The sequence below is a fragment of the Oncorhynchus tshawytscha genome, linkage group LG26 (genome assembly GCF_018296145.1).
Source record: "Oncorhynchus tshawytscha isolate Ot180627B linkage group LG26, Otsh_v2.0, whole genome shotgun sequence".
In the NCBI taxonomy this organism is placed as follows: domain Eukaryota; kingdom Metazoa; phylum Chordata; class Actinopteri; order Salmoniformes; family Salmonidae; genus Oncorhynchus; species Oncorhynchus tshawytscha.
The window spans coordinates 40676436-40701615 of NC_056454.1; the positions used below are offsets into that span (position 1 = coordinate 40676436).

General features: G+C 42.1%; 1 protein-coding gene across 3 annotated transcripts in view; it reads left to right on the forward strand.

Annotated features, from left to right (window-relative positions):
* The first annotated feature begins 494 nt into the window (after nt 1–494).
* The window catches only part of LOC112225640 (NEDD8-conjugating enzyme UBE2F), a 95389-nt gene continuing 70703 nt past the window's right edge, over nt 495–25180 (forward strand). The window contains exons 1-5 of one of the 3 annotated variants that reach the window (XM_042306650.1): nt 495–588; nt 667–733; nt 4552–4688; nt 10162–10191; nt 12031–12096. In XM_042306650.1, coding sequence (XP_042162584.1) covers nt 4571–4688; nt 10162–10191; nt 12031–12096 — 214 coding nt within the window. In that variant the 5' untranslated portion in view covers nt 495–588; nt 667–733; nt 4552–4570. Of the gene's footprint in view, nt 734–4551; nt 4689–10161; nt 10192–12030; nt 12097–25180 lie in introns of all 3 variants that reach the window. The other 2 variants (XM_042306651.1, XM_042306652.1) reach the window with 2 other exon arrangements.

The window sequence follows — 25180 nt, forward strand, 5'->3', positions numbered from 1 at the left end:
TAGTGGCTAAGTGACTGTTTCTCACACCGGAGACCTGAGTTCGTAACCGGGTCCTGACAAATAAAACAAGAACTGTCACCATCCAAGGTTTTGGGGTGTTTGCCGGTGGACCACTTTACCTCGATTTTCAAGAGTTCACATTTTTGTGAATTACTTTTTGGATACTGTTTCATGCATGTAGTTGTAAAATGTGACTGCAAGCTGTAACTGGAAACCATACTACTACTGAGATGTCCTGTACCAAAAAATAACAACATAATGATGTGTTTTTAAAATAATCATACTGGTTTTGACACTGCATTAATTCTTATCCAGTCCATTGGCCTGTGCAAGTGAGACAAAAGCGATAAACCTGTTTCTATCTTTCCAACATTGAATCAAAAACAAGAAAATATGTTAATGAGTAATTTCAGCATCTTGCTACGAAATAATGTGTTGCTTATTTTGCTAAACTGCTTTGACTATTTTCTTTGCTTTCTCCTGCGGAACAAATGTTTTCATTTCATATTTGCTCGGACAACAATAACGAACGGAACAATCACTGCAATTCTGTTTATGATACCGGGAGCGAAGTTGTTACAGCTGAAAGTCAGTTTGTTTACATTTCATTATATATTTGTAAGGTTATTTGGCGACCGAAGTTCAGTTTTCAATCTGTTGTTGCAGCCAGAGCCTTTGCTTCCGAGCGTCGTTGATTATGGTTTAGACGGAGCCCTTTTCTCTGAGACAGCAGGTAAAGCACAACAACGGGCAGACATTAGCTAGCCAAGTGACATTTAATTCCATATTTATTTTTAAATGTCTCTGATAGAAACGTGTTACCCTTTTGATGTATTTGTATGAATGTATCCAGTTGTCATCCCATTCTAACCTTGTAACTAAAAGTTTGTGAATATGTCTGTAACGTCGGCTAGCTGGTAGCTAACTTTCTTCTTACCTAGCTAGGTAACGGTAGCTAGCGAACACCATAACCAAAGATCTCATCGTTCTATTTGTGATTGTGGCATAACTAGCCTGCTATATGTGGTTGAGCTGTAGCTAACTTGTTATTTGATAGACTATATCACGCTTAAGAGCTGGTTAACTGGATTGCTGTACTGATTTAGTTAGCTAATTATTCATATGTCTAGGTACTTAGCTAGTTAACTATTTAGCTTAAAATGTTAGTTAGCTTGCTATGTCATTGCTTTTGTAGTTTACTAGCTAGCTATACTAAAACAATGTTGTGTAGTTAACTAGGTAAACAATGTTCCCACACTGATGTCACATAGGTAGCTAACCTCATATCTTTATCCCAACTAATTACTCTTAGCTATCAGTATTTTCTAGATATGAACTAGTTAACCAGATTTTGCGGGGGTTGCTATCTGTTGCAAATCTTCCCTTCGTGCCGGCTACGTCCTAACTGTTAACTGAACTTCACTTTTTGTTGTTGTAATTGAAGTGGGAAATGACAACGATGTCTGAAGCAGCATCATCCTGGCAGTGCTTATTATGGGAAAACAAATCGGTTTGTCGGACTTCCTGCATTGGTGCAATGCAGCTCTGCCCTTTGCCTGGAAATCCGACGTTGAATACCATGTCTGGCAGAAATTAGCGGTTGAATCAGGAAAGTTTCCTCTCACGACCTCTACAAGGCAGAATGTTGACTAGAATACATTTTTAACCCACTTTACCGGTTGTCCTTGTGATCGGTCCATTTGGCGGTAGGAATGTGAGACGATATAGGAAAGTATTATAATTCTATCAGCTATTCAAAGCGCTGGAAGTGCATTCAGACATCTATCATTCAGACATCTATCACCTGAGCATACACACCAGTTAAAAATACATGCACGAGACGCATGCAACTTGCTGAGCTCTTCCAAATGTTTACATGGTTCTGCCCATGCTTCAGATGAAAGCACTGCCAGTCCTTTGAAAAGTTTATGGAATTATACTTTCATGTGGACATATTGTCTCACAATCCTTTTATTCATCATTCTGGCATGTAGAGGTCGTGGAAGGAAACTTTCCTGATTCAAAAGATAATTTCTGCCCGACATAGAATTCTATGTCTGGTTTCCAGACATTGATTTGGGGAAATGAACAACCTGCCAATCCAAGCTGTTGAATTATTTACATTGTCAGTCTGTAAACATGGCTAGGGCAATCGGCTTCTTCTGAGTAAGGCCTGAATGCATGCCGGTTCTGTGCAGGCTGAGCATGCCCTGTATTGCTGGCTGGCAGGCAACTTGCATCCTGATCAAAGGTGTGAACAGCTGGGAAATGAATACCTTTCAGTGTCAACTGAAACAGGTGGGGGTCAAACTGGGCACACACTTCATGGAAACATTGATATCTGATACCCAGGCAACCCTCTCTCACACACACTTCTCTGAACACAAGCCCTCACTCCACATTTTCCCTCGCAGGCTTCCTAGGGTGGCAAGATTTTGGGGTTGATATTCTGGTCCTATTACTTTCAGAACAAGGAACATGATTTGATGGATCAATACAACATTATCAGAGTCTGGTATCAATTTGGCCTACTTGTGAACTTCAAGAGTCGGCTTGACTGCAGTCCTTACTTATTATTGCAGCATAAATGCATGCAGAGTCCTGTGTATGAAACTGAGTAGGCTACTCAGTCAGTGATTCTTCAAGCCAAGCTGAACTATTTGAATTATTCTGGCTGGGTAGATAGCTGTTCTAGCCACTAGCCAGCTATGACAGCCTAGCCCTCTCAAACTCAACTCTGGACTTCGAAGCCAGAAATTCCCTCTGCATTTCTTCATTGTTCCCCACTAATCAAGGACTGCTTTAGACCTAAGAAACCAGGTGGGTGCAATTAATTATTAGGTAGAACAGAAAATCAGTAGGCTCTGGACCTCGCAGGGTAGGAGTTGAGTACCCCTGGCCTAGCCACTAGCCAGCTATGATGGCCACTTGCTATGACGGCCACAGCTGAACTGAGAGAATAACCTCATCGGAATGACCACTTCGCACAGCCAGTCTCACAGCGGGTGAATGACTCATACAGAAGGCTAGTCTGACTGAACTACTGTGTACTGTTGTGCTTTTGCTCCTCTCCTGGCAGTTTGTCCTTGGCTGCCAAGCTGGCCCTGATTGCGTTGTGTTGACTGAAGAACTGGAGTTGAAACCTGCATGATGCCAACCATCTGCTCATATTCAGACTAAGTTGACTACTGGGAACACTTAGTAAACAAGCTGATTAAAGGAAAAACTGTCTAAAGACTGCCTACAGAGCTGTACATGAGCTCTCTCAATGTCAGCCTAATTGGAATTAGAACACCTAATCATTGTCAGCCTAATTGGAATTAGAACACCTAATCATTGTCAGCCTAATTGGAATTAGAACACCTAATCACGTCAGCTATTTTATTATTTCCCGTTAATTAGCCTGGCTGTAATTAGTCTACTCATCCTGATCAATGGTGTGAACAGCTGGGAAGTGAATACCTCTCCCTCTTACAGTTTTAAGCATTCCTGTCATGGTATTTGTCTGTGTGGGACAAACTTGTATTAGGCTAGGACAAGCTCTATTCTGGGTCCATTAGGGCTGACTTATAAAATGGTTCCTGTTGGGACTTTTTCTGAAAACAACACCACCTGGCCTCTATGCCTATCCCCCAGCCTGGGCCCTGCCCAAGCCACTGGAACATTGCTTATACCTAGCCTATGCACACCTAAAGGGAATGCCAGGGGGAATAGGCTAGCTAGAATTGGGTTGGTTGGTCTCTCCCCTGTGGTGGTAGACTAGAATGTAGCCACGGGCAAGTGATTGAGGAGAACAGAGAAGTTCAGCCCATTAAAACACTGTCAGACATGGGCTTTGTTTTAAAGTAATGCTTTAATTAAGTCTGATTTAAACACTATAAAACTGTCTAAAAACTCTATTTAGGTAACTCATTATGCACTGAAGAAAGGTAACTAGAAAAAGTCTGATTTTGTAGTCAAGCATGACCGTCTAAACATTCTTGCTGCCAACTGTCAAGATAAGTGATTTTGGATTCATTCCATTAGTTGTGCCACTGTGCCAGTCTATCAAACATGTTTCACATCGCATGTAATTCCCATTGACAGCGAAGGTTCCAGTTGCATGAAGGAGTCACCAGGTCATGTGGTTGAGGAGCCATTGTTGTTATCAGCAACTTCGATGCTGCAGTGACTTTTGGGATAATGAGGCGGGTCCCGGAGGTGCTGGGTGACTGGTGTCCTAATTCCACTGAGCCAGCAGGGGACAAAAGGGTATCTAATGGGGTACTTGTCACTAACACATTCAGTCACAATCTGGCGGCCAAAGTGGTTGTTGAGTGGCAGTATTGCTGTACTTGCTCTGGCAGGACTTTACTTTGTCTAATGAACTTGTGAACCGCAAACGAGTGTATTCAGGGATTTGAGTGCTAAGTTATTTCCTTTATTTTTTTTCATGTTGGGTGTGTCTATATAGCCTACTGCTATTATTAATTGGTCATGTTGTATTGTAATATCACTACATGTGTCACAGTCACTGATCAACTGCTCTGTCATGTCATTGTGTTTTTTCAGGAGAGAGTGCGGGGCAGCCATGCTGACGTTGGCCAGTAAGCTGAAGAGGGACGAGGGGGTGAAGACTGGCCGGCCCCCTGGGGGCCCCTCCGACTCCTCTCACAGGGTCTCTATCAGGGACCGACTGCTCATCAAAGGTACAATACACACAATGTTCTCTACATGTATATATGGATCTCCTCCAGTAACTCTTTTCACACTAGCATATGGATGGACCTTGCTGTGCTTCTTTGTAATGCCAGTATTTCCTATATATTCATTTAGCAGAGTTGGGTCGCTGCTGCTAAATCGTCACTGCCATGCTCAAAAATATATCTCCATTTTTATTTTTTTTGCTATGGTTAAACGTTTTCAATATCAACTTGAACAACTAAAACCAGATATGAAGAATGTCGAAAAAAATAATGGAGCTATATTTAAAAAAAAAAATAAGATCATCTTTGAGAACTAAGAATCTCCCAAATAAAAACTAGACAGTCGGGGAGAATACTTTTTTTATTTGGATTTTTTAAACGTCATGGTATAGATTTTGTTAGAATGTTTGAGTCACTCGGATAGCATAAGAACACAGCATAAGTAATGGCAAAATGTGTAGACTAGAGGTCGACCTCTAGTGTAGACTACAGAATATTATACAGTAAAAGGATGTCCAATATCTCTTTATTTTAGTTAGAAAAGTTGGTAACACTTGACACCCAGTGTTATGACACAGCCATAACCATATCACAACAGCTGACATAACATGTCATAGCCTGTCATAGCACTGCACGTCCATATATATTATAGGGCTGACCCCATTTAGTTGACTGGTCAATTGTTTGGTCGCTAGGCTGTTGGTCGACCAAGAGTTCTTTAGTCGAGTGGTAGCAAAATAAAGAAATAATGATGATCATGGTTTACAAGACACCTGTCTGATTGGCTCCTGTCTGAGTGGACTGATCCATTGTGGAGGCCGTGGGGATGGCACAGTCCATCAGTCTAAGACATTTGCTACTGAAATTGTATATGGTTATATTATGTAAGAACAACACCAATAAAAATAAGATTATTTTATAACAAATGTGCTTTTGTCATGCTGAAACAGGAAATTGCCTTCCCCAACAGGAAATTGCCTTCCCCAAACAGTTGCCACAAAGTTGGAAGCCCCTCCTTCCCTTCTTTTTCTTGATCTCCTGTGGTTTCCACAACTAGTCACATTTATTCCACACATCTGACTTCCCCTTTACCTCCCAAGCAACTAGTAAACATTCTCCCATTTTCAAGTTTATTTGTCCGTCCTCTGTATCCATTTTGCTTTCACATGTGTCACGTTTTTCAGAGTTTATTACCAATTTATTGATGTGATTATGATATAGGTCATAGGTCAGGCCCTTTGACACGTGCATACGTGTGTCACGTAAAGAGAGCAAGGGTTGAGGGAATAAGGAATGTTTTTCCTCAACAAATGAGGGATTTCGGCAAAACTTTTCAGTCAAATGGCTGTAAATATGTTACAGCTTCTGCAACACAGACATCACAATAAATACTGTTGTGGTGGTCGCTGCAGCAGGAAGGAGAGTGAGACAATGGGCACTAGTCACACAGTCACTAGCTCTCTTTTATTTTTTTATGCTGCACAGCAAGTCTGAGCCAGGCCCAGCACAATCAAATCAATTTACCCTCATCAATTAACCCTCTAGTCATTGTGTCTTAATTATTTCATCAAACAGTTCGCTTAAAGTATCAGACAAGCTCAGTGCATATATTTGATTTGATTAAAACACATAGGACGGGTGTATGTGGAAAAATACATACGTTTTTACCACACTTGTGATAACATGTATTGCAATATTTTATGGCTGGTTATGACATCTACATGGCACAACGCCTCCCCCCTATTTGACCTACAGCACCAGTAAAAGGTTTGGACACACCTTCTCATTCCAGGGTTTTTCTCTATTTTTACTATTTTTTACATTGTAGAATACTAGTGAAAACATCAAAACTATGAAATAACACATATGAAATCATGTAGTAACCAAAAAGTGTGGGGAAAAAACTAAATATATTTAATATTTGAGATTTTTGATGACAGCTTTGCACACTCTTGGCATTCTCTCAACCAGCTTCACCTGGAATGCTTTTCCAACAGTCTTGAAGGAGTTGCCAATAATGCCTAGCACTTGTTGGCTGCTTTTCCTTCACTCTGCGCTCCAACTCATCCCATGTGTGTTATTTCATAGTTGTGATGTCTTCACTATTATTCTACAATGTAGAAAATAGTAAAAAATAAAGAAAAACCCTTGAATGAGTAGATGTCCAAACTTTTGACTGGTAGTGTAGATTTTGTGTGTATGTCTTGATATGTAGGCTATGTGTACCGTTTTAAAATGAATGTTGTTCTGTCCTTGAGCTGTTCTTGTCTAATGTTCTGCATTGTCATGTTTTGTGTGGATCCTAGCAAGAGTAGCTTCTGATTTTGCAACAGCAAATGGGAATCCTAATAAAAAATAAAAAATACCAAAAATAAGAGTGTCAAAACCCACATTTATTCAAATTAGTTTTTTCTCTGACAAGAAATGTCCTTTTAGTTTGAAAGCTTTTTTTTGTTAAATCCTTTAGTTGTTGTAATTAATTCTTTAGTCATGTTTTTTTTTCTCGTCGTATTTTAAATAACTTGTAGAAAATACACTTTATGACTCTGTCATGAAGCATTATGTCCATACTGTTTCACTTCAGACATGCCCTTATATCAGTCACCAGGCAAATTAGGGTGTCTTGCCCTGGTCCTGCAATCATCCCAGTCATCAGCAACAGAGCATTGGGGTGGGTGCGTGTCTGATATCAATGTGTGTGCAATTACAAGGATAATTTAACATGGTCAATAAATAAATATATACAAATAGTGTTGACATATAGGCTATTGTGTAATGGAATGCTTTGCCTTGTGTGGTGGTTTTTGACAATCTTATGTAGGTGTCATAACCAGTCATAAAATAACACAAGATACATATGAAAGGAGCTACAGTAGTGCGCAGCTCAACTAATGCTGGAGGTCAGTGTAGACTGTTCTGTAGACAGTACAGGCAGGGTGATATTGGGGATAGAGGGAATATAGGCAGTCTGGCTTCACTGTCTGTCTGGGTTGTCTAATCTGCCTTTGGTTTTAGTATTCATGCAGCGGCCCATGGAACTGTTTGTCGGGGTGGGTTTTGTCCCCCTCGTCCTCTCCTGCGTTCCAGCTCTCATATCTCTCTCTTTTTGTCTCCCTTCCTGCCTCGCTTTATCCCCTGATCTCAATCTTCTTGCCCCTGAATGAGAGCTTCCAGGGCCTTAAGCAGTATTTCTCTTCTCATGAATTTCAAAGGTTCCATCTTTCTGTGTCTCTTTTTTCATACTCTTTCCATACTGTCTGTCTTTACATTTGTCCAATTGTACATTGATCACAATTGTCCTGTTGCTCACTCTTTATAGTGTTTCCCTCCCCTTAATCGTCCTACCTAGACCGCTTTCCTCTCCTTTTCTTTACATGCTCCCATTTTCTCTCTCAAGCTCTTTAGTTCCCGTTTTTATTTTTATTTTTTAAATCTTTTATATTCATTCAGATTCCAAGTCTAAAGCCTATCTTATGCAAATTAGATGGATGTCTTCCTGTTCACAATCACATGGTATGTTCTCTCCCCAGTCTCTGCCCCGTGTTTCCTCCAAGTATTGGTTTTTATTTTAGACCAATGGCAACAAAAGAAAATCACTTCCTGGGTAGTTCAGGTCAAATAAAGTTCTTAAGTTCTTTCTGTCATTTGAGTTTGCTGTTATGTTACATCTCTTAGCCTGCAGTCAGTCCTCCAGAGGAACAATAGGAGAGGTTATATTTTGCCCACTTCCTCTTTAGTGTTTCTTTAATATCTAGCTAGAGTCACATCTCTTTTGGTGCTCATCTGTCCAGTGAAGTGATTGAGGAGGTGGGCTTGAACGTTAGCAAGACCGGAACGTTGTTCTGAGGTAGCATCATCATCAGCTCTAGACTCCTTTACGGATTCTTTCCTCTCTTCCACGACCTCCCCCTGTCCTTGTCAGTCTCTATTACTGCCCTATTACTGCCATATTCACTATTTATTGTCCTACCACTGTTCCATATTGTGGTAGGACAATCAGCCTCTTTTAAAGCTGAAACTTTTTGGCTGAGCGACCTGACAAAATTCACATAGAAATATGAATTCAATATGAAGATCTGTCATTCTCATTGAAAACAATTCTAAGTGTGCGATGTGCACTATTTCTGTGTTTAATTTTTGAGTCATTTTACTTTTGGTTTTGGACACCAGCATGAAACTGCTGAAAATACAATACTGTTGGTTATAGAAAATATATTTTATAGCGGTTTAGAGGGTACAATGTTTCTCTACACTTGTTTTATGTCATACTGAAATTAGGCAAACTATTATAATTTTAGCAGCCAGGAAATGGTGGAACGATTCCTGCATATTGCAACTTTAATTATCCACCCCAACATCTACTGACGGCATTCTCTGAGATCTGAGCGTGGGAACATGCTGCGCAGTGTGGAGCATAAACTACACCAGACTAGTCATTGTATAATCCATGTAAAGTTTGCACTTTCCAATCTCAGTTTTCTCAAGATTTATTGTTTTAATATTGCTAGCACAGCACTGTATCAAAGCCTCATTTACTGTAGCCAGAGCACCGGCAGGGATTGTACGGAAAGAGGAACACAAAGTGTAACCCCTTCTCTCCCGACAGGACTCCATAGTGTTACTGTTGCTATACAGTCATACACTGGACTGTCTGGAATGGGGTAAAAATATAGCATTCTCAAGCTCGTGTGTGTGTGTTTATTATGGATCCCCTGGGGTCCAGCAACATTAAAGCAGTTATACATTCACAACAGATTTCACAACATATAAAGTGTGTGCCCTCAGGCCTCTACTACCACATATCTACAATACAAGTACATGTGTGTGTATAGTGAGTATGTTATCATGTGTCTGTTTGTGTTGCTTCACAGTCCCCGCTGTTCCATAAGGTGTATTTTAATCTAATTCTCCATTTAAAATGATGTGAAATAGAGTTCCATGTTTTCATGGCTCTTTATAGTACTGTGCACCTCCCATAGTCTGTTCTGCACTTGGGGACTGTGAAGAGAGAGTGTTTGTGCTTGCAATGCAAACCTTTCCTCCTGCTGAGTTAGGTCTGCTCCACTTGATTCTGTCTGTAGACCACCTGGTACAAATGATTTGCTGAATCGTCTGCAAGTCTGGTCTATCCGTCCTATTGTGTTTTTTTGTTTGAGTTATTTGCACCCTGATTTATGAGATGCATAATTACACTGTGTAGCTATAGTTTCATAACATTTGTTTTAGTGACACACTCAGCCTATTAATGATGAGGTAACTGTTTTGCAGGGTTATTTTAGGCATCTCCTCTAGTTAGTTTGTAGCATCCAAACAACAAAGGTCTAAGGGAGACAGGAGAGACTGGGAAGGGAGTGTGGGAGAGGATGTGTTGTTCCTTTAGGATTTGGTGCGCACCACTGACTGCTCATTCCTAGCTACCAACGCAAGCAGGATGCGTTCTTAGTTTGTCTCCCCCCCCCCTTCTCTCTCATTGCAGAAGTTGCAGAACTTGAAGCCAACCTCCCTAGTAAGTATACACCTTTTAACACTATGCAGTGTAACATTATACAATAGTTGATTTGTGGTTTTAATGTTCTGATGGCTCATTAGTCTCACTGTGTGTTAGAGGGAGATATGTGCAGACAGCAGTGGCTGGCTCAGCTGTAGTGTAGTGCTCCAGTCTGAACACCAGGGGGGGATTCAGAGCCATTGGCAGATGATGTGACTGCTTACTTCCAAAGCCAAATATATATTTTTTTATTTATCCGTTATTTTACCAGGTAAGTTGTCTGAGAACACGTTCTCATTTTCAGCAACGACCTGGGGAGTAGTTACAGGGGAGAGGAGGGGGATGAATGAGCCAATTGTAAACTGGGGATTATTAGGTGGTTTGAAGGCCAGATTGGGAATTTAGCCAGGACACCGGGGTTGACATCCTTACGATAATGGGATCTTTAATGACCTCAGAGAGTCAGGACACCCGTTTAACGTCCCATCCGAAAGACGGCACCCTACACAGGGCAGTGTCCCCAATCACTGCCCTGAAGCATTGGGATATTTTTTTTAGACCAGAGGAAAGTGTGCCTCCTACTGGCCCCCCAACACCACATCCAGCAGCATCTGGTCTCCCATCCAGGAACTGATCAGGACCAACCCTGCTTAGCTTCAGAAGCAAGCCAGCAGTGGTATGCAGGGTGGTTTGCTACCCCATTGAGTTGCACCCCCCCTTTTGCCCTCAGAACAGCCTCACTTTGTAGGGGTGTGGACTCCACCAGGTGTCTAAAGCGTTCCACAGGGATACTGGCCCATGTTTATTCCAATGTCTCCCACAGTTGTGTGAAGTTGGCTGATGTCCTTTTTTTATTTAATTGTTTACATTTATTTTACCTTATTTTAACTAGGCAAGTCAGTTAAGGTCAAATTCTTATTTTCAATGACGGCCTAGAAACAAAGGGTTTAATTGCCTTGTTCAGGGGCAGAACGACAGATTTTTACCTTGTCAGCTCGGGGATTCAATCTTGCAACCTTTCGGTTTCTAGTCCAACGTTCTAACCACTAGGCTACCTGACTCCCCGGTGGTGGAACATTCTTGATACACATGGGAAACTGTTGAGTGTGAAAACCCCAGCAGCGTTGCAGTTCTTGACAAAAACCGGTGCACCTGTCACCTACTACCATACCCTATTCAAAGGCACTTAAATATTTTGTCTTCCCCATTCACCTTCTGAATGGCACACACACAATTCATGTCTCAAGGCTTAAAAATCCTTATTTAGCCTGTCTCCTTCCCTTCATCTACACGGATTTGAATTGGATTTAACAAGTGACATCAATAAGAGATCATACCTTTCACCTGGATTCACCTGGTCAGTGTATGTCATGGAAAGAGCAGTTTTTCATAATGATTTGTACACGCAGTGCATATTAGCATAACGCGGATGAGATAAGCTAGACCTAGATGTATAATGCACACATAGATTAAGATAACTATGTGAATCCATCTACATTTCCCAGCGAAGATAAATGCAACTGTAATTGTTAGCTAGTAACAACTGAGATATTAAGGCAATAAGTCACCTCAGGGGTTTGTGGTATATAGTCAATATACCACGGCTAAGGGCTGTTCTCGATACAGCCATTAGTTGTGGTACTTTGGCCATATACCACAAACCCTGAGGTGCTTTATTGCTATTAGAAACTGGTTACCAAGGTAATTAGAGCAGTACAAATAAATGTTTTGTCATACCCATGGTATATGGTCTGAAATACCACTGCTTTCTGCCAATCAGCATTCAGGGCTCAAACCACCCAGTTTATAAATGCCCTTATCGCTCTCTCTTCTCCCACTTCCTCCTCCTTATCCCAGGTACGTGTAAAGCCAGCTTCCCCGATGAGAACCAGCTACACCACTTTCAGCTGGCTGTCTCTCCAGGTAAGACCAGCCACCCTCCATTTCACTAATATCCAACCTGTGTGTTTGGAGACCCACATAAAATAACAAATCTAGAACAAAAGTGTGCAGTTAGCTAGTTACTGTGTTAGTAATGATATGGTGGCAGTTTGGAAGCTGTTTATAATCCCTTTAGTCTTCAGATACAGGTACTTAGATCAAATCAAATGTTATTAGTCACATGTGTTGACTTACAAGTCCTGAACAACCAGTGCAGTTTAAAAAAATAAATATGGATAAGAATAAGAGAGAATAGTAACAAGTAATTAAAGAGCAGCAGTAAAAAAATAACAATATATACGGGGGGTGCCGGTACAGAGTCAATGTGCAGGGGGCACCGGTTAGTTGAGGTAGTATGTACAGTTGACGTCAGTTGACCTTATCCAAATACATTTAAACTACATTTTTCACAATTCCTGATATTTAATGTCAGAATAATAGTAGAGAGAATGATTTATTTCAGCTTTTATTTCTTTTATCACATTCCCAGTGGGTCAGAAGATGACATACACTCAATTAATATTTGGTAGCATTGCCGTTAAATTGTTTAACTTGGGTCAAATATTTTGGGTAGCCTTCCACAAGCTTCCCACAATAAGTTGGGTGAATTTTGGTCCATTCCTCCTGACAGAGCTGGTGTAACTGAGTCAGGTTTGTCGACCTCCTTGCTCCCACACACTTTTTCAGTTCTGCCCACAAATGTTCTATGGGATTGAAGTCAGGGCTTTGTGATGGCCACTCCAATACCTTGACTTTGTTGTCCATTTTCCACAACTTTGGAAGTATGCTTGGGGTCATTGTCCATTTGGAAGACCCATTTGCTTTAACTTCCTGACTGATGTCTTGAGATGCTGCTTCAATATATCCACATTTTCCATCCTCATGATGCCATCTATTTTGTGAAGTACACCAGTCCCTGCAGCAAAGCACCCCACAACATGATGTCTTTAGATATTTTTGTCAGATGTAACTATGGAATACTGAAGTATAATTACAAGCATTTCATAAGTGTCAAAGGCTTTTATTGACAATTACATGAAGTTGATGCAAGAGTCAATATTTGCATTGTTGACCCTTCTTTTTCAAGACCTCCGCAATCTGTCCTGGCATGCTGTCAATTAACCTCTGGGCCACTGACTGATTGCAACCCATTCTTGCATAATCAGTGCTTGGAGTCAGAATTTGTGGGGTTTTGTTTGTCCACCTGCCTCTTGAGGATTGACCACAAGTTCTCAATGGGATTAAGGTCTGGGGAGTTTCCTGGCCATAGACCCAAAATATTGATGTTTTGTTCCCCGAGCCACTTAGTTATCACTTTTGCCTCATGGCAAGGTGCTCCATCATGCTGGAAAAGGCATTGTTCATCACCAAACTGTTCCTGGATGGTTGGGAGAAGTTGCTCTCGGAGGATGTGTTGGTACCATTCTTTATTCATGGCTGTGTTCTTAGACAGGCTGAGAAGCAACCACACACATGAATGGTCTCAGGATGTTTTACTGTTGGCATGACACAGGACTGATGGTAGCGCTCACCTTGTCTTCTCCGGACAAGCTTTTTCCGGATGCCCCAAACAATCGGAAAGGGGATTCATCAGAGAAAATGTCTTTACCCCAGTCCTCAGCAGTCCAATCCTTGTATATTTTGCAGAATGTCAGTCTGCCCCTGATGTTTTTCCTGGAGAGAAGTGGCTTCTTTGCCCTTCTTGACACCAGGCCATCCTCCAAAAGTCTTTGCCTCACTGTGCGTGCAGCTGCACTCACACCTGCCTGCTGCCATTCCTGAGCAAGCTCTGTACTGGTGGTGCCCCGATCCCGCAGCTGAATCAACTTTAGGAGGCGGTCCAGGCACTTGCTGGACTTTCTTGGGCGCCCTGAAGCCTTCTTCACAACAATTGAACAACAATGATTCCAAGCACCGCCCTCCTTTTTGAAGCTTCCAGTCTGTTATTCGAACTCAATCAGCATGACAGAGTGATCTCCAGCCTTGTCCTCGTCAACACTCACACCTGTGTTAACGAGAGAATCACTTACATGATGTCAGCTGGTCCTTTTGTGGCAGGGCTGAAATGCAGTGGAAATGTTTTTTGGGGATTCAGTTCATTTGCATGGCAAAGAGGGACTTTGCAATTCATCTGACCACTCTTCATAACATTTCTGGAGTAAATGCAGTATGTATGTATGTATGTATGTATGTATGTATGTGTGTGTGTGTGTGTGTGTGTGTGTGTGTGTGTGTGTGTGTGCGTCCGTCCGTTATTTAATCGGTTTCTGCTTTTTTGGTCCTCCAATACTCGGTATCGGTGTTGAAAAATCCTAATTGGTCGACCTCTAGTCTCCAGTCAGGTAAAATCGCAGAAAATAATTTCAGAAAGTCCCCTTTTTTTTCTGGGACCCACAAATCTCTCAGCCCCTGTCTTCAGGACAAAGCCCCAACTGTTATGAAACATGCGTGCGTGCGTGCGTGCGTGCGTGCTGTGTGTGCCCACCGCCAAGGCTCTAAGCCCTCTTTAACTCTGAATTAAGTGTATTCTCTAGAGGTGTCACGACAGACCCTGGTTCGATCCCGGGCGGTATCACAACCAGCTGTGATCAGGAGTCCCATTTGGTCCAGCATCGCCCCGGCTAGGGGAGGGTTTGGCCCGGGGTAGGCCGTCATTGTAAAATAAGAATGACTTGCCTAGTTAAATAAAGGTAAAAATATATATTTTTTTTTAAATAAACATCTTATAGCCTGCTATTGTATTGCATCATTAAAGTCATGGCACCTCTGCTCTGGAGTCGACCTCTAATGACCAGTAGAGGAGCAGAGAGGTGAGTGTCCATCTGGTAGTCTCAGCCGCGGAATTATTAAAGGACACACAGGGAGAGAGAGGGTTAACTCATTCACCTCAGTACAGCTGTCCCACACACACAGTCCCTACTGTGTTTCTCTTCTCAGAAACTAGACCTGTATTCCAGATTTCAACATGAGTCATTCATTGATCAATCATTTTTCTATCCTTAGCTATAATGATCATCTTCATCAGCTTAATGTAAGCAATAATGATCATGATCTTTCCCACTCTTGTCCTCCCTTCTCTAACACTGTAGCTGTCTCTTCTCTCAGGCCGTGGGTGGCTGTCTTCCCCGTCTTTTCTGTGAGCTTCTGTCAATCACTCAGGAAGACGCAGGCAGGCGGTAGTCGCTGGACTGGAAACTGCAGTTTGAAGGATGTTTATAGTGATAAAACTGCAGGGAAGCAGCCGTAGTGATATGTAGCCTTCTGTCACTGGGAAGGGGAATGCTTGGGAACTTAGAAATGCACTGGTATGAATATGAGATGGTGCAAAATCAGAGGTTAACACTGCCATTATTTTGTTGACTGTTTATTTAGCAGCCCACACAAGTATTTATTTTCAGCGTTGACCTGCACACTGAGGGACTTTAACTGGAAACAAACTTTATACAAACTCTGTAAACTAAATAGAAAAGATTTTTGAGCAGACGGGCCTAATTTTTTAAGTTTAGCCTAACAGAAAACACACGTAAAGCACGTCTGTGGTTCCAACAGAGAAATGAACGTGTTATAGGGTGCGTTTGGAAAGTTTTCAGACCCTTGAATTTTTCAACATTTTGTTACGTTACATCTTTATTCTAAAATGGATTAAATAATACATTTTCCTCATCATTCTACACACAATAATAAGGATGACAAAAACCAAAACAAGGACATTCAGAGACTTGTCCCGTAGACACTCCTGCGTTGCCTTGGCTGTGTGCTTAGGGGCGTTGTCCTGTTGGAAAGTGGACCTTTGCCCCAGTCTGAGGTCCTGAGTGCTCTGGAGCATGTTTTCATCAAGAATCTCTCTGTACTTTGCTCTGTTCATCTTTGCCTCGATCCTAACTAGTCTCCCAGTCCCGCTGAAAAACATCCCCACAGCATGATGCTGCCACCACCATGCTTCACCATAGGGATGGTGCCAGGTTTCCCCCAGACGTGACGCTTGGCATTCAGGCCAAAGAGTTCAATCTTGGTTTTATCAGACCAGAGAATCTTGTTTCTCATGGTCTGTGAGTCTTCAGGTGCCTTTTGCCAAACTCCAAGCTGGCTGTCATGTGACTTTTACTGAGGAGTGTCTTCCGTCTGGCCACTCTACCATAAAGGCCTGATTGGTGGAGTGCTGCATAGATTGTTTTCCTTCTGGAAGGTTCTTCCATCTCCACATAGGAACACTAGAGCTTTATCAGAGTGACCATCGGGTTCTTGGTCACCTCCCTGACCAAGGCCCTTCTCCCCTTTTTGCTCAGTTTGGCTGGGCGGCCAACTCTAGGAAGAGTCTTAGTGGTTCCAAACTTCTTCCATTTCAGAATGATGGAGGCCCCTGTGTTCTTTGGGACTTTCAATGCTGCAGAAATGTTTTTGTACCCTTCCACAGATCTGTGCCTCGACACAATCCTTTCTCAGAGCTCTACGGACAATTCCTTAGACCTCATGGTTTTTGCTCTGACATGCACTGTCAACTGTGCGACCTTTTTATATAGATAGGTGTGTGCCTTTCGAAATCATGTCCAATCAATTGAATTGACCAAAGGTGGCCTCCAATCAAGTTGTAGAAACATTGGAAAGATGATCAATGGAAACAGAATGCACCTGAGCTCAATTTCATGTATCATAGCAAAGGGTCTGAATATTTACGTAAATAAGGTATTTCAGTTGATTTATTTTTTACATTTGCAAACATTTCTAAAAACCTGTTTTTGCTTTGTCAATTTGGGGATTTGTGTGTAGATTGATGAGGAATAAGGCTGTCATGTTATAAAAAGTGTAAAAAGTCAAGGTGTCGGAATACTTTCCCAATGCACTGTATTACTGTAGGTCCAAGATGGAGGTATATTCTATAAAATGACAATTTCAGCAGAAGAAGAAGCGTTGTGAGATGAGGAAGGAAGCATCTGCTAAGACAGCCTTATTGGACGATGCTGTGCTGCTTTGCCCACTAAAAGGGCAGCTAGAGAGGAAAGACATGTAGAGATCACCCCCTTCTCATATGTGTTAGCGTGTATGGGTACATGATGGGTGGGGGTAGATGGCTGTAATTGCATTCACCTGCAGTGTGTGCTGTGCTATGAGAGTTAATGTGGTTTGAGCAGGGACTGTAATCATGGAGGACTAGCCTTGTATACAGACAGGAAATGAGGCTACATGGCAGGAAGCAGTATTGGAGTGTCGCAGAACCCATTAGTATCCGATGAATAGAATGAACAATTTTTGGGGGTAATTTGTGGTTCTACATGATACTACCTTAGTATTACCTTTCACAGTAATCTATAGGTTAGCCTCAGCCTTAGCAATATAGGCAATGTCACTTACTTGAATGGCTGATTTGTTACAACCCTCATTCATGTTTTTAAAGAGGAAGTGACTCAATTTGCTTCACAACATAACACGCAACCCATTCCTAAGACCTTTCCTGTCCTGCTGTAAATAAAGGCAGTACTTGAGCTAGCTAACATTGGCACCATTCACAAAAGTTTCCAAGGTTGTCGTCATCACAATGACCATGGCCCTACTTACAACCCTGTCTGTCTGTGTCTCTACAGAATGAACCCTACTCACTCCGTCCCCTGTGTCCTTACAACCCTGTCTGTTTGTGTCTCTACAGAATGAACCCTACTCACCAGTCAACCCCTATCCCCTACTCTCAGCAAGACTTAGTGGAACCACACACTGTTCTCGGGCCCTACTCACCCCATTTTGCCTGCGTTTTACAGCACTATGTCTCAGGCTCTCCCTATAGAACTAGAACACCGACAGCTTGGGTTCACTTGGTACTTTTGTTCTGCGTTATTTGTGGCCATTATGAGTCAGAAACTTTCCCTGGTTGGATATGGAGTCTTTAGCAGAGAACAGCAAGCGTGTTTATAAAGGAGAGTAGCTTTAAACAATTGGAACAACATGCCGGGAATGCCTGGACTAAATTGGCCCAGTCCAGTTTGGGTTTCTGATATGTGACCATGGTGAAGTTGAGCTCTGGGTGTTCATAATGTATCAGAGTAGGAACTCTAGGATCGAATTCTAATGAATCGGTCAGCTCAGGTATTGAGGAACGTAGAGAGTGAAGAGTTATCTGTAGATAAGGAAATGTTATTTTAATGATGTCTTAACAGGGAGTGGAATGATAGGCTGGCTGTCGGTTTTCTGGACTGTAGTCAGTTCAGAATCCACAGTCTCAGTGGAGGGAGGCTGGGAAACAAGTTGTTGATGCATTTGATTTAGGCCTAATGACTGGCATTTCGCCTTGTAGCAAAGACCACAGGTGAGAGGGGACGAGAGCCAACTGTTTCACAAATTAGATTTTCAAACATGGAGCTCATGCCAGATTTTCTCTACTACCTACTGCTCTCCACATTGTGACCTGAGTATCTATTTCTGTAATGAGAAACCACAAAGCCAAAGAGCTGCAAGACAAACTCTCTGCATGGTCCAAAACAACAACATGTCCTTTCAAGTAAACCGGCATGTTTAAGGAGATACATTATTTGCATTGACTGTTTAGTAACATCTGTTCATCTATAGATGCCACCTCCATGCTGAATGGACTTGCTACTGTATAGTTGCAACAAAAAGTTTACATTTTTAAAGCACATTTAGGCTACACAACCTGTTACTCAATAGATTTGACTATCTGCTTTGTAATGATAATAGTAAACTACTTATCATTGCAATATTGTATATCACCTGAGGCTGTGTAGATAGTTCCTCCAGAATTATCATTCAGTAGTCCACAAGAAAATGACTTATTTACTAAGTATCAGTCATTTCCTCTCAATAGCGGTTGCTGTATGCAATATCTTGTTGTGTCAGCCTGTTTTTAATCCGGAAGTATATTTATTTTTATTTTTTATTTCACCTTTTATTTAACCAGGTAGGCTAGTTGAGCACAAGTTCTCATTTACAACTGCTACCTGGCCAAGATAAAGCATAGCAGTGTGAACAGACAACAACACAGAGTTACACATGGAGTAAACAATTAACAAGTCAATAACACAGCAGAAAAAAGAAAAAAAGGAGTCTATATACATTGTGTGCAAAAGGCATGAGGAGGTGGGCGAATAATTACAATTTAGCAGATTAACACTGGAGTGATAAATGATCAGATGGTCATGTGCAGGTAGAGACACTGGTGTGCAAAAGGCATGAGGAGGTGGGCGAATAATTACAATTTAGCAGATTAACACTGGAGTGATAAATGATCAGATGGTCATGTGCAGGTAGAGACACTGGTGTGCAAAAGGCATGAGGAGGTGGGCGAATAATGACAATTTAGCAGATTAACACTGGAGTGATAAATGATCAGATGGTCATGTACAGGTAGAGATATTGGTGTGCAAAAGGCATGAGGAGGTAGGCGAATAATGACAATTTAGCAGATTAACACTGGAGTGATAAATGATCAGATGGTCATGTGCAGGTAGAGATACTGGTTTGCAAAATGCAGTTCATTCGGAAAGTATTCAGACCCCTTGACTTTTCCCACATTTTGTTATGTTACAGCCTCATTCCACTGTATGATTGCCCTGATAGTTAACAAAGTATTGTCCCTGGCCTGACACCTAATGGAAAAGACTGATCAAGATTGATAAGCCTGGTGCTCACCTTTTCCAATTCATCCTCTTTTACGGTTAACCAATAATAGTGCTGAGTGATTAGTGATTTTTAAGGTTGTTTCGGTTTGTTTTTTGTTGTTGTTTTTTAAACATTTTAAATGCATAATGTGGTTTGAACGCTGTAACACAGAATAAAACAATTAAGTCACATGATGGGAGTGACCACGTATTACTGCTTATTAAGCATTTTGTTCACTTTACTTTAGGCGAGACCAACTTTATCAGGAGTTATTGTGAGCCTATTTGCAATGTGTTTACACAGTGGGTAACTTGAAACCACTGATCATGAGGATGGGGTGAAACTCCTAGACAACAGTTGTTATTGTCCATCCCATATGAAACTCCTAGACAACAGTTGTTATTGTCCATCCCATATGAAACTCCTAGACAACAGTTGTTATTGTCCATCCCATATGAAACTCCTAGACAACAGTTGTTATTGTCTACTCCATATGAAACTCCTAGACAACAGTTGTTATTGTCCATCCCATATGAAACTCCTAGACAATAGTTGTTATTGTCTATTCCATATGAAACTCCTAGACAACAGTTGTTATTGTCTATTCCATATGAAACTCCTAGACAACAGTTGTTATTGTCCATCCCATATGAAACTCCTAGACAACAGTTGTTATTGTCTACTCCATATGAAACTCCTAGACAACAGTTGTTATTGTCTATTCCATATGAAACTCCTAGACAACAGTTGTTATTGTCCATCCCATATGAAACTCCTAGACAACAGTTGTTATTGTCCATCCCATATGAAACTCCTAGACAACAGTTGTTATTGTCTATTCCATATGAAACTCCTAGACAACAGTTGTTATTGTCCATCCCATATGAAACTCCTAGACAACAGTTGTTATTGTCTATTCCATATGAAACTCCTAGACAACAGTTGTTATTGTCCATCCCATATGAAACTCCTAGACAACAGTTGTTATTGTCTATTCCATATGAAACTCCTAGACAACAGTTGTTATTGTCTATTCCATATGAAACTCCTAGACAACAGTTGTTATTGTCTATTCCATATGAAACTCCTAGACAACAGTTGTTATTGTCTACTCCATATGAAACTCCTAGACAACAGTTGTTATTGTCCATCCCATATGAAACTCCTAGACAACAGTTGTTATTGTCCATCCCATATGAAACTCCTAGACAACAGTTGTTATTGTCCTTTCCATATGAAACTCCTAGACAACAGTTGTTATTGTCCTTATGGTTCATTTTACTCTGACCTGTCCTGTTTTTAGGATATGTTATTTTTATTTTTATATATATTTTTTGATTGAGTGCCATTTGGGTTAGGCTATTTGATCGGAAAAAGTGTCCGTCTCATTACATTGTATCTCCAGCCTGTAGGCTACAGAGAAGGGCCACATACTCTTTCTACCATATGCTACATCTTCTACATGATTTATATTTGATACATTTTTTTGTCTGAGAGACGCAGCAGTCCAGGTTATTGGTTAGAACTTAATACAATGGCAAACGGTCCCTAGCAGACCAACACAATATGACACGTGTTACACAAGATGGAGATTTAAAGAGAGAGTGCGAGAAAAGCAACACTTGGATACATTTGTAAACTATGCTCTAGTTTAGCCCTAACTAACGTCCCGAACTGCCACTCTTATGGGTCAGAATTATATTGCATGTATTTATGTGTTGAAGGTCTACGTTGGGTATCTCTTCGTGGGCCGAGTTCCGCTTAGTGGGATAGGTTTGGCCGGCGCCCTGTTCTTTCGATGGCCGCGTCTCCTTCGTTATCGGGTATAAGTCACTGATTGTCCACGCGATGGTCTTTCTCTGTTTCCTTGCACTCGTTCTGTGAGAGCGGTCTTTTTAGGAGGCTAATCAGTCGTGTCGACGCTCCCAGCTTGGGTAGGAGGGCCGTGTAGACAACCGGTGACTTGAAGAGAATAACCGGTTGGTCCTTCTTGAATTCACCTTCTTAGATACAGTACTCAGTCATAGCATTGATTGTTAAGAGGTTCCTTTGTCCTCTTCCTCGTGTTGCGTTCCGGGGTCACGACTAGTGGTAGACCTCAGCTACACCGCGCGGTCAACTTAGTCTTGTATGTCAATTCTTAACTCACATGTTTTATACCCCAGGGTAGAAAGGGCGTTCCCGTCTTTGACACGCTCTCTGGGTTCCCTGGGGCGTAACTAGTTACGAGGCAAGGTATTATAAATTGCTATGATCTCATTTAGACAACTAAAATCAGTCTTATCGTCACCAAAACATTCTCTTTCATCTGGATATTTTCTACACAACATAAAGTATGTAAACATCACATACACATTATGAAAACTCTTCAAGTTAATGTTTTCGTTATAACGTCTTCATAATATTTTTAATAACATAACTTCAACCTTCATTTTCATATTCCATCTATAATTGTTACCACCATTTTGGTTGATGAAATATAATGTCCCAAAAAAAAGTCAATTTATTGCATGTTACAGTTCTGAGCTAGATTTTCCATAAAGCCCAATCACTAAAGGAAAAAGGATTCTGCCTTAAGATTTACAATGGAGGTGTCATAACCCCCCTATCAATCCCTCTATACCTCCCCCTCTGTGGGGGTGAGAGAGATCTCTGTAGGACCGTGATCCACTGTAACCTGATCCTCACAGGCCAGTCATGACAGCTGGAATAATTGACACTTTTCAGAGCAGAGAACATTCTGAAGTTGTTCCACTTAACAGAGAGAGACCCATCTGGCAGCTGTGGTGTGTCCTGGTTGACTAGTACTCTGAGGAACATGGTGGTGTGTCCTGGTTGACTAGTACTCTGAGGAACATGGTGGTGTGTCCTGATTAACTAGTACTCTGAGGAACATGTCGGTGTGTCCTGATTAACTAGTACTCTGAGGAACATGGTGGTGTGTCCTGATTGACTAGTACTCTGAGAAACATGGTGGTGTGTCCTGGTTGACTAGTACTCTGAGAAACATGGTTGTGTGTCCTCATTGACTAGTACTCTGAGGAACATGGTGGTGTGTCCTGGTTGACTAGTACTCTGAGGAACATGTCGGTGTCTCTCAGACCGGCCCTAAATGGTCCTTTGGTGGGAACATCGTGATTAGTGCACAGTAGTCACTGACAGAGTAGAGGAAGTACCATAGTGTTGTTATCCCCCAGCCTGACCTGCGGCTTTGCCATCCTCATTCTCGCAACATTTAGCCTGTCATTCAATATTTACCCGCTGTGTCAAATCGACTGCTGGCGATGAGGGTATTGGCCTAAATCTGCAAGGGAAAGGCAGGAATCCCGCACAAAAGCCAGGAATTGGATGGGCTTGTTCCAACCTCTGTGTGATGACTGGGACAATATTTATTTTTTATTGATTTGAACTTTTATTTAACTAGGCAAATCTGTTAGGAACAAATTCTTATTTACAATTACGGCCTACCCCGGCCAAACTCGGACGACGCTGGGCCAATTGTGCGTGACCCTATGGCACTCCCAATCATGTCCGGATGTGATACAGCCTGGATTCGAACCAGGGACTGTAGTGACACCTCTAGCACTGAGATGCAGTGCCTTAGACCGCAGCGCCACCTGGAAGCCCAGTGTGCTGGAGTGGAGTGTGTAGCTTGGTGTAGACCTAAAGAGTGGTGCTGTACCCAGTCATATCTGTACACATCTAGCAGTTGTTGTTGTGGTGTGAAATGGGTGTGTGGAATTCAGTCTCTCCAAGAATCCTGAGTTGTGTGAGGAAACTTGATCTGTGTGGAGAATGGGGAGAGAAAGTGGTATTATGCCAGATAGAGGTATTAGGGGGACGTGTGTGTGTGTGTGTGTGTGTGTGCTACACTAGATCAGCTTTCAGCAAGGCTTGAGACTAGAGCAAGTTCCTTCAACCTCCACAGGCTCAGTAGACAGCCTACACAGACTATTGTCCTGATAGTGGGCCAGGGAGGATTAGGGGGCTGATTGCTCACTCAGAACATCAGATCCCTCTGGTTCTGCTGCATCCCACCCTGTATCTCAGTGAAATAGGTTTGAATGAGTACGGGCAACAGTATCAGGTCTATGGAATACCTGGACATGGAAAAGTTACAACAGTCAATGTTCACAAAGATGATTCAGCTGGTTAACAGCGTTGGTTGGTTTTATTTTAGATCAAGCAAGCCGGTCTCTCTCTGGAGATGTTAATATACTGCAAGGAATCAGACCACTGCATTGTTGGTGAAATGTGTAGAGCATCCCATTCTCACAACATGCTTAGTGTCATTAAAACATCTCAGGACATTTCTAATCTTTGACTGTATGGCGTATTAAACGGAGGCATCTGGTAGGCTTCTGCTGTTATGTGTCAAGTGCCAGTTAGCCCAGAACAGAGCAGCACAGCTGGCCCTTAAATTTACAGCGAATTACAGTTAGCCCAGAACAGAGCAGCACAGCCAGCCCTTAAATTTACAGGAAATTACAGTTAGCCCAGAACAGAGCAGCACAGCCAGCCCTTAAATTTACAGGAAATTACAGTTAGCCCAGAACAGAGCAGCACAGCCAGCCCTTAAATTTACAGGAAATTACAGTTAGCCCAGAACAGAGCAGCACAGCCAGCCCTTAAATTTACAGGAAATTACAGTTAGCCCAGAACAGAGCAGCACAGCCAGCCCTTAAATTTACAGGAAATTACAGTTAGCCCAGAACAGAGCAGCACAGCCAGCCCTTAAATTTACAGGAAATTACAGTTAGCCCAGAACAGAGCAGCACAGCCAGCCCTTAAATTTACAGGAAATTACAGTTAGCCCAGAACAGAGCAACACAGCTAGCGGTGGTGCGCGCTAATAGCGTTTCAATTGGTGACGTCACTCGCTTTGCGACCTTGAAGTAGTGGTTCCCCTTGCACTGCAAGGGCCGCGGCTTTTGTTGAGCGATGGGTAACGATGCTTTGAGGGTGGCTGTTGTCGATGTGTGCAGAGGGTCCCTGGTTCGAGCCCAGGTAGGGGCGAGGAGAGGGACGGAAGCTATACTGTTACACTGATGCTGTTGACCCGGATCACTGGTTGCTGCGGAAAAGGAGGAGGTCAAAAAAGGGGGGTGAGTGTAACCGATGTGAAATGGCTAGCTAGTTAGTGGTGGTGCGCGCTAATAGCGTTTCAATTGGTGACGTCACTTGCTCTGATACGCAGCTTTTGTGGCGCGATGGGTAACGATGCTTCGTGGGTGTCAGTTGTTGGTGTGTCCAGAGGGTCCCTGGTTCGAGCCCAGGTTGGGGCGAGGAGAGGGATGGAAGCTATACTGTTGCATATGCCACCAGGGGTCTCTTCACAGTCCCCAAGTCCAGAACAGACTCTGGGAAAGGCACAGTACTACATAGAGCCATGACCACATGGAACTCTTATTCCATATCAAGTTACTCAAGCGTGCAATAAATCAGATTTAAAAAGCAGATA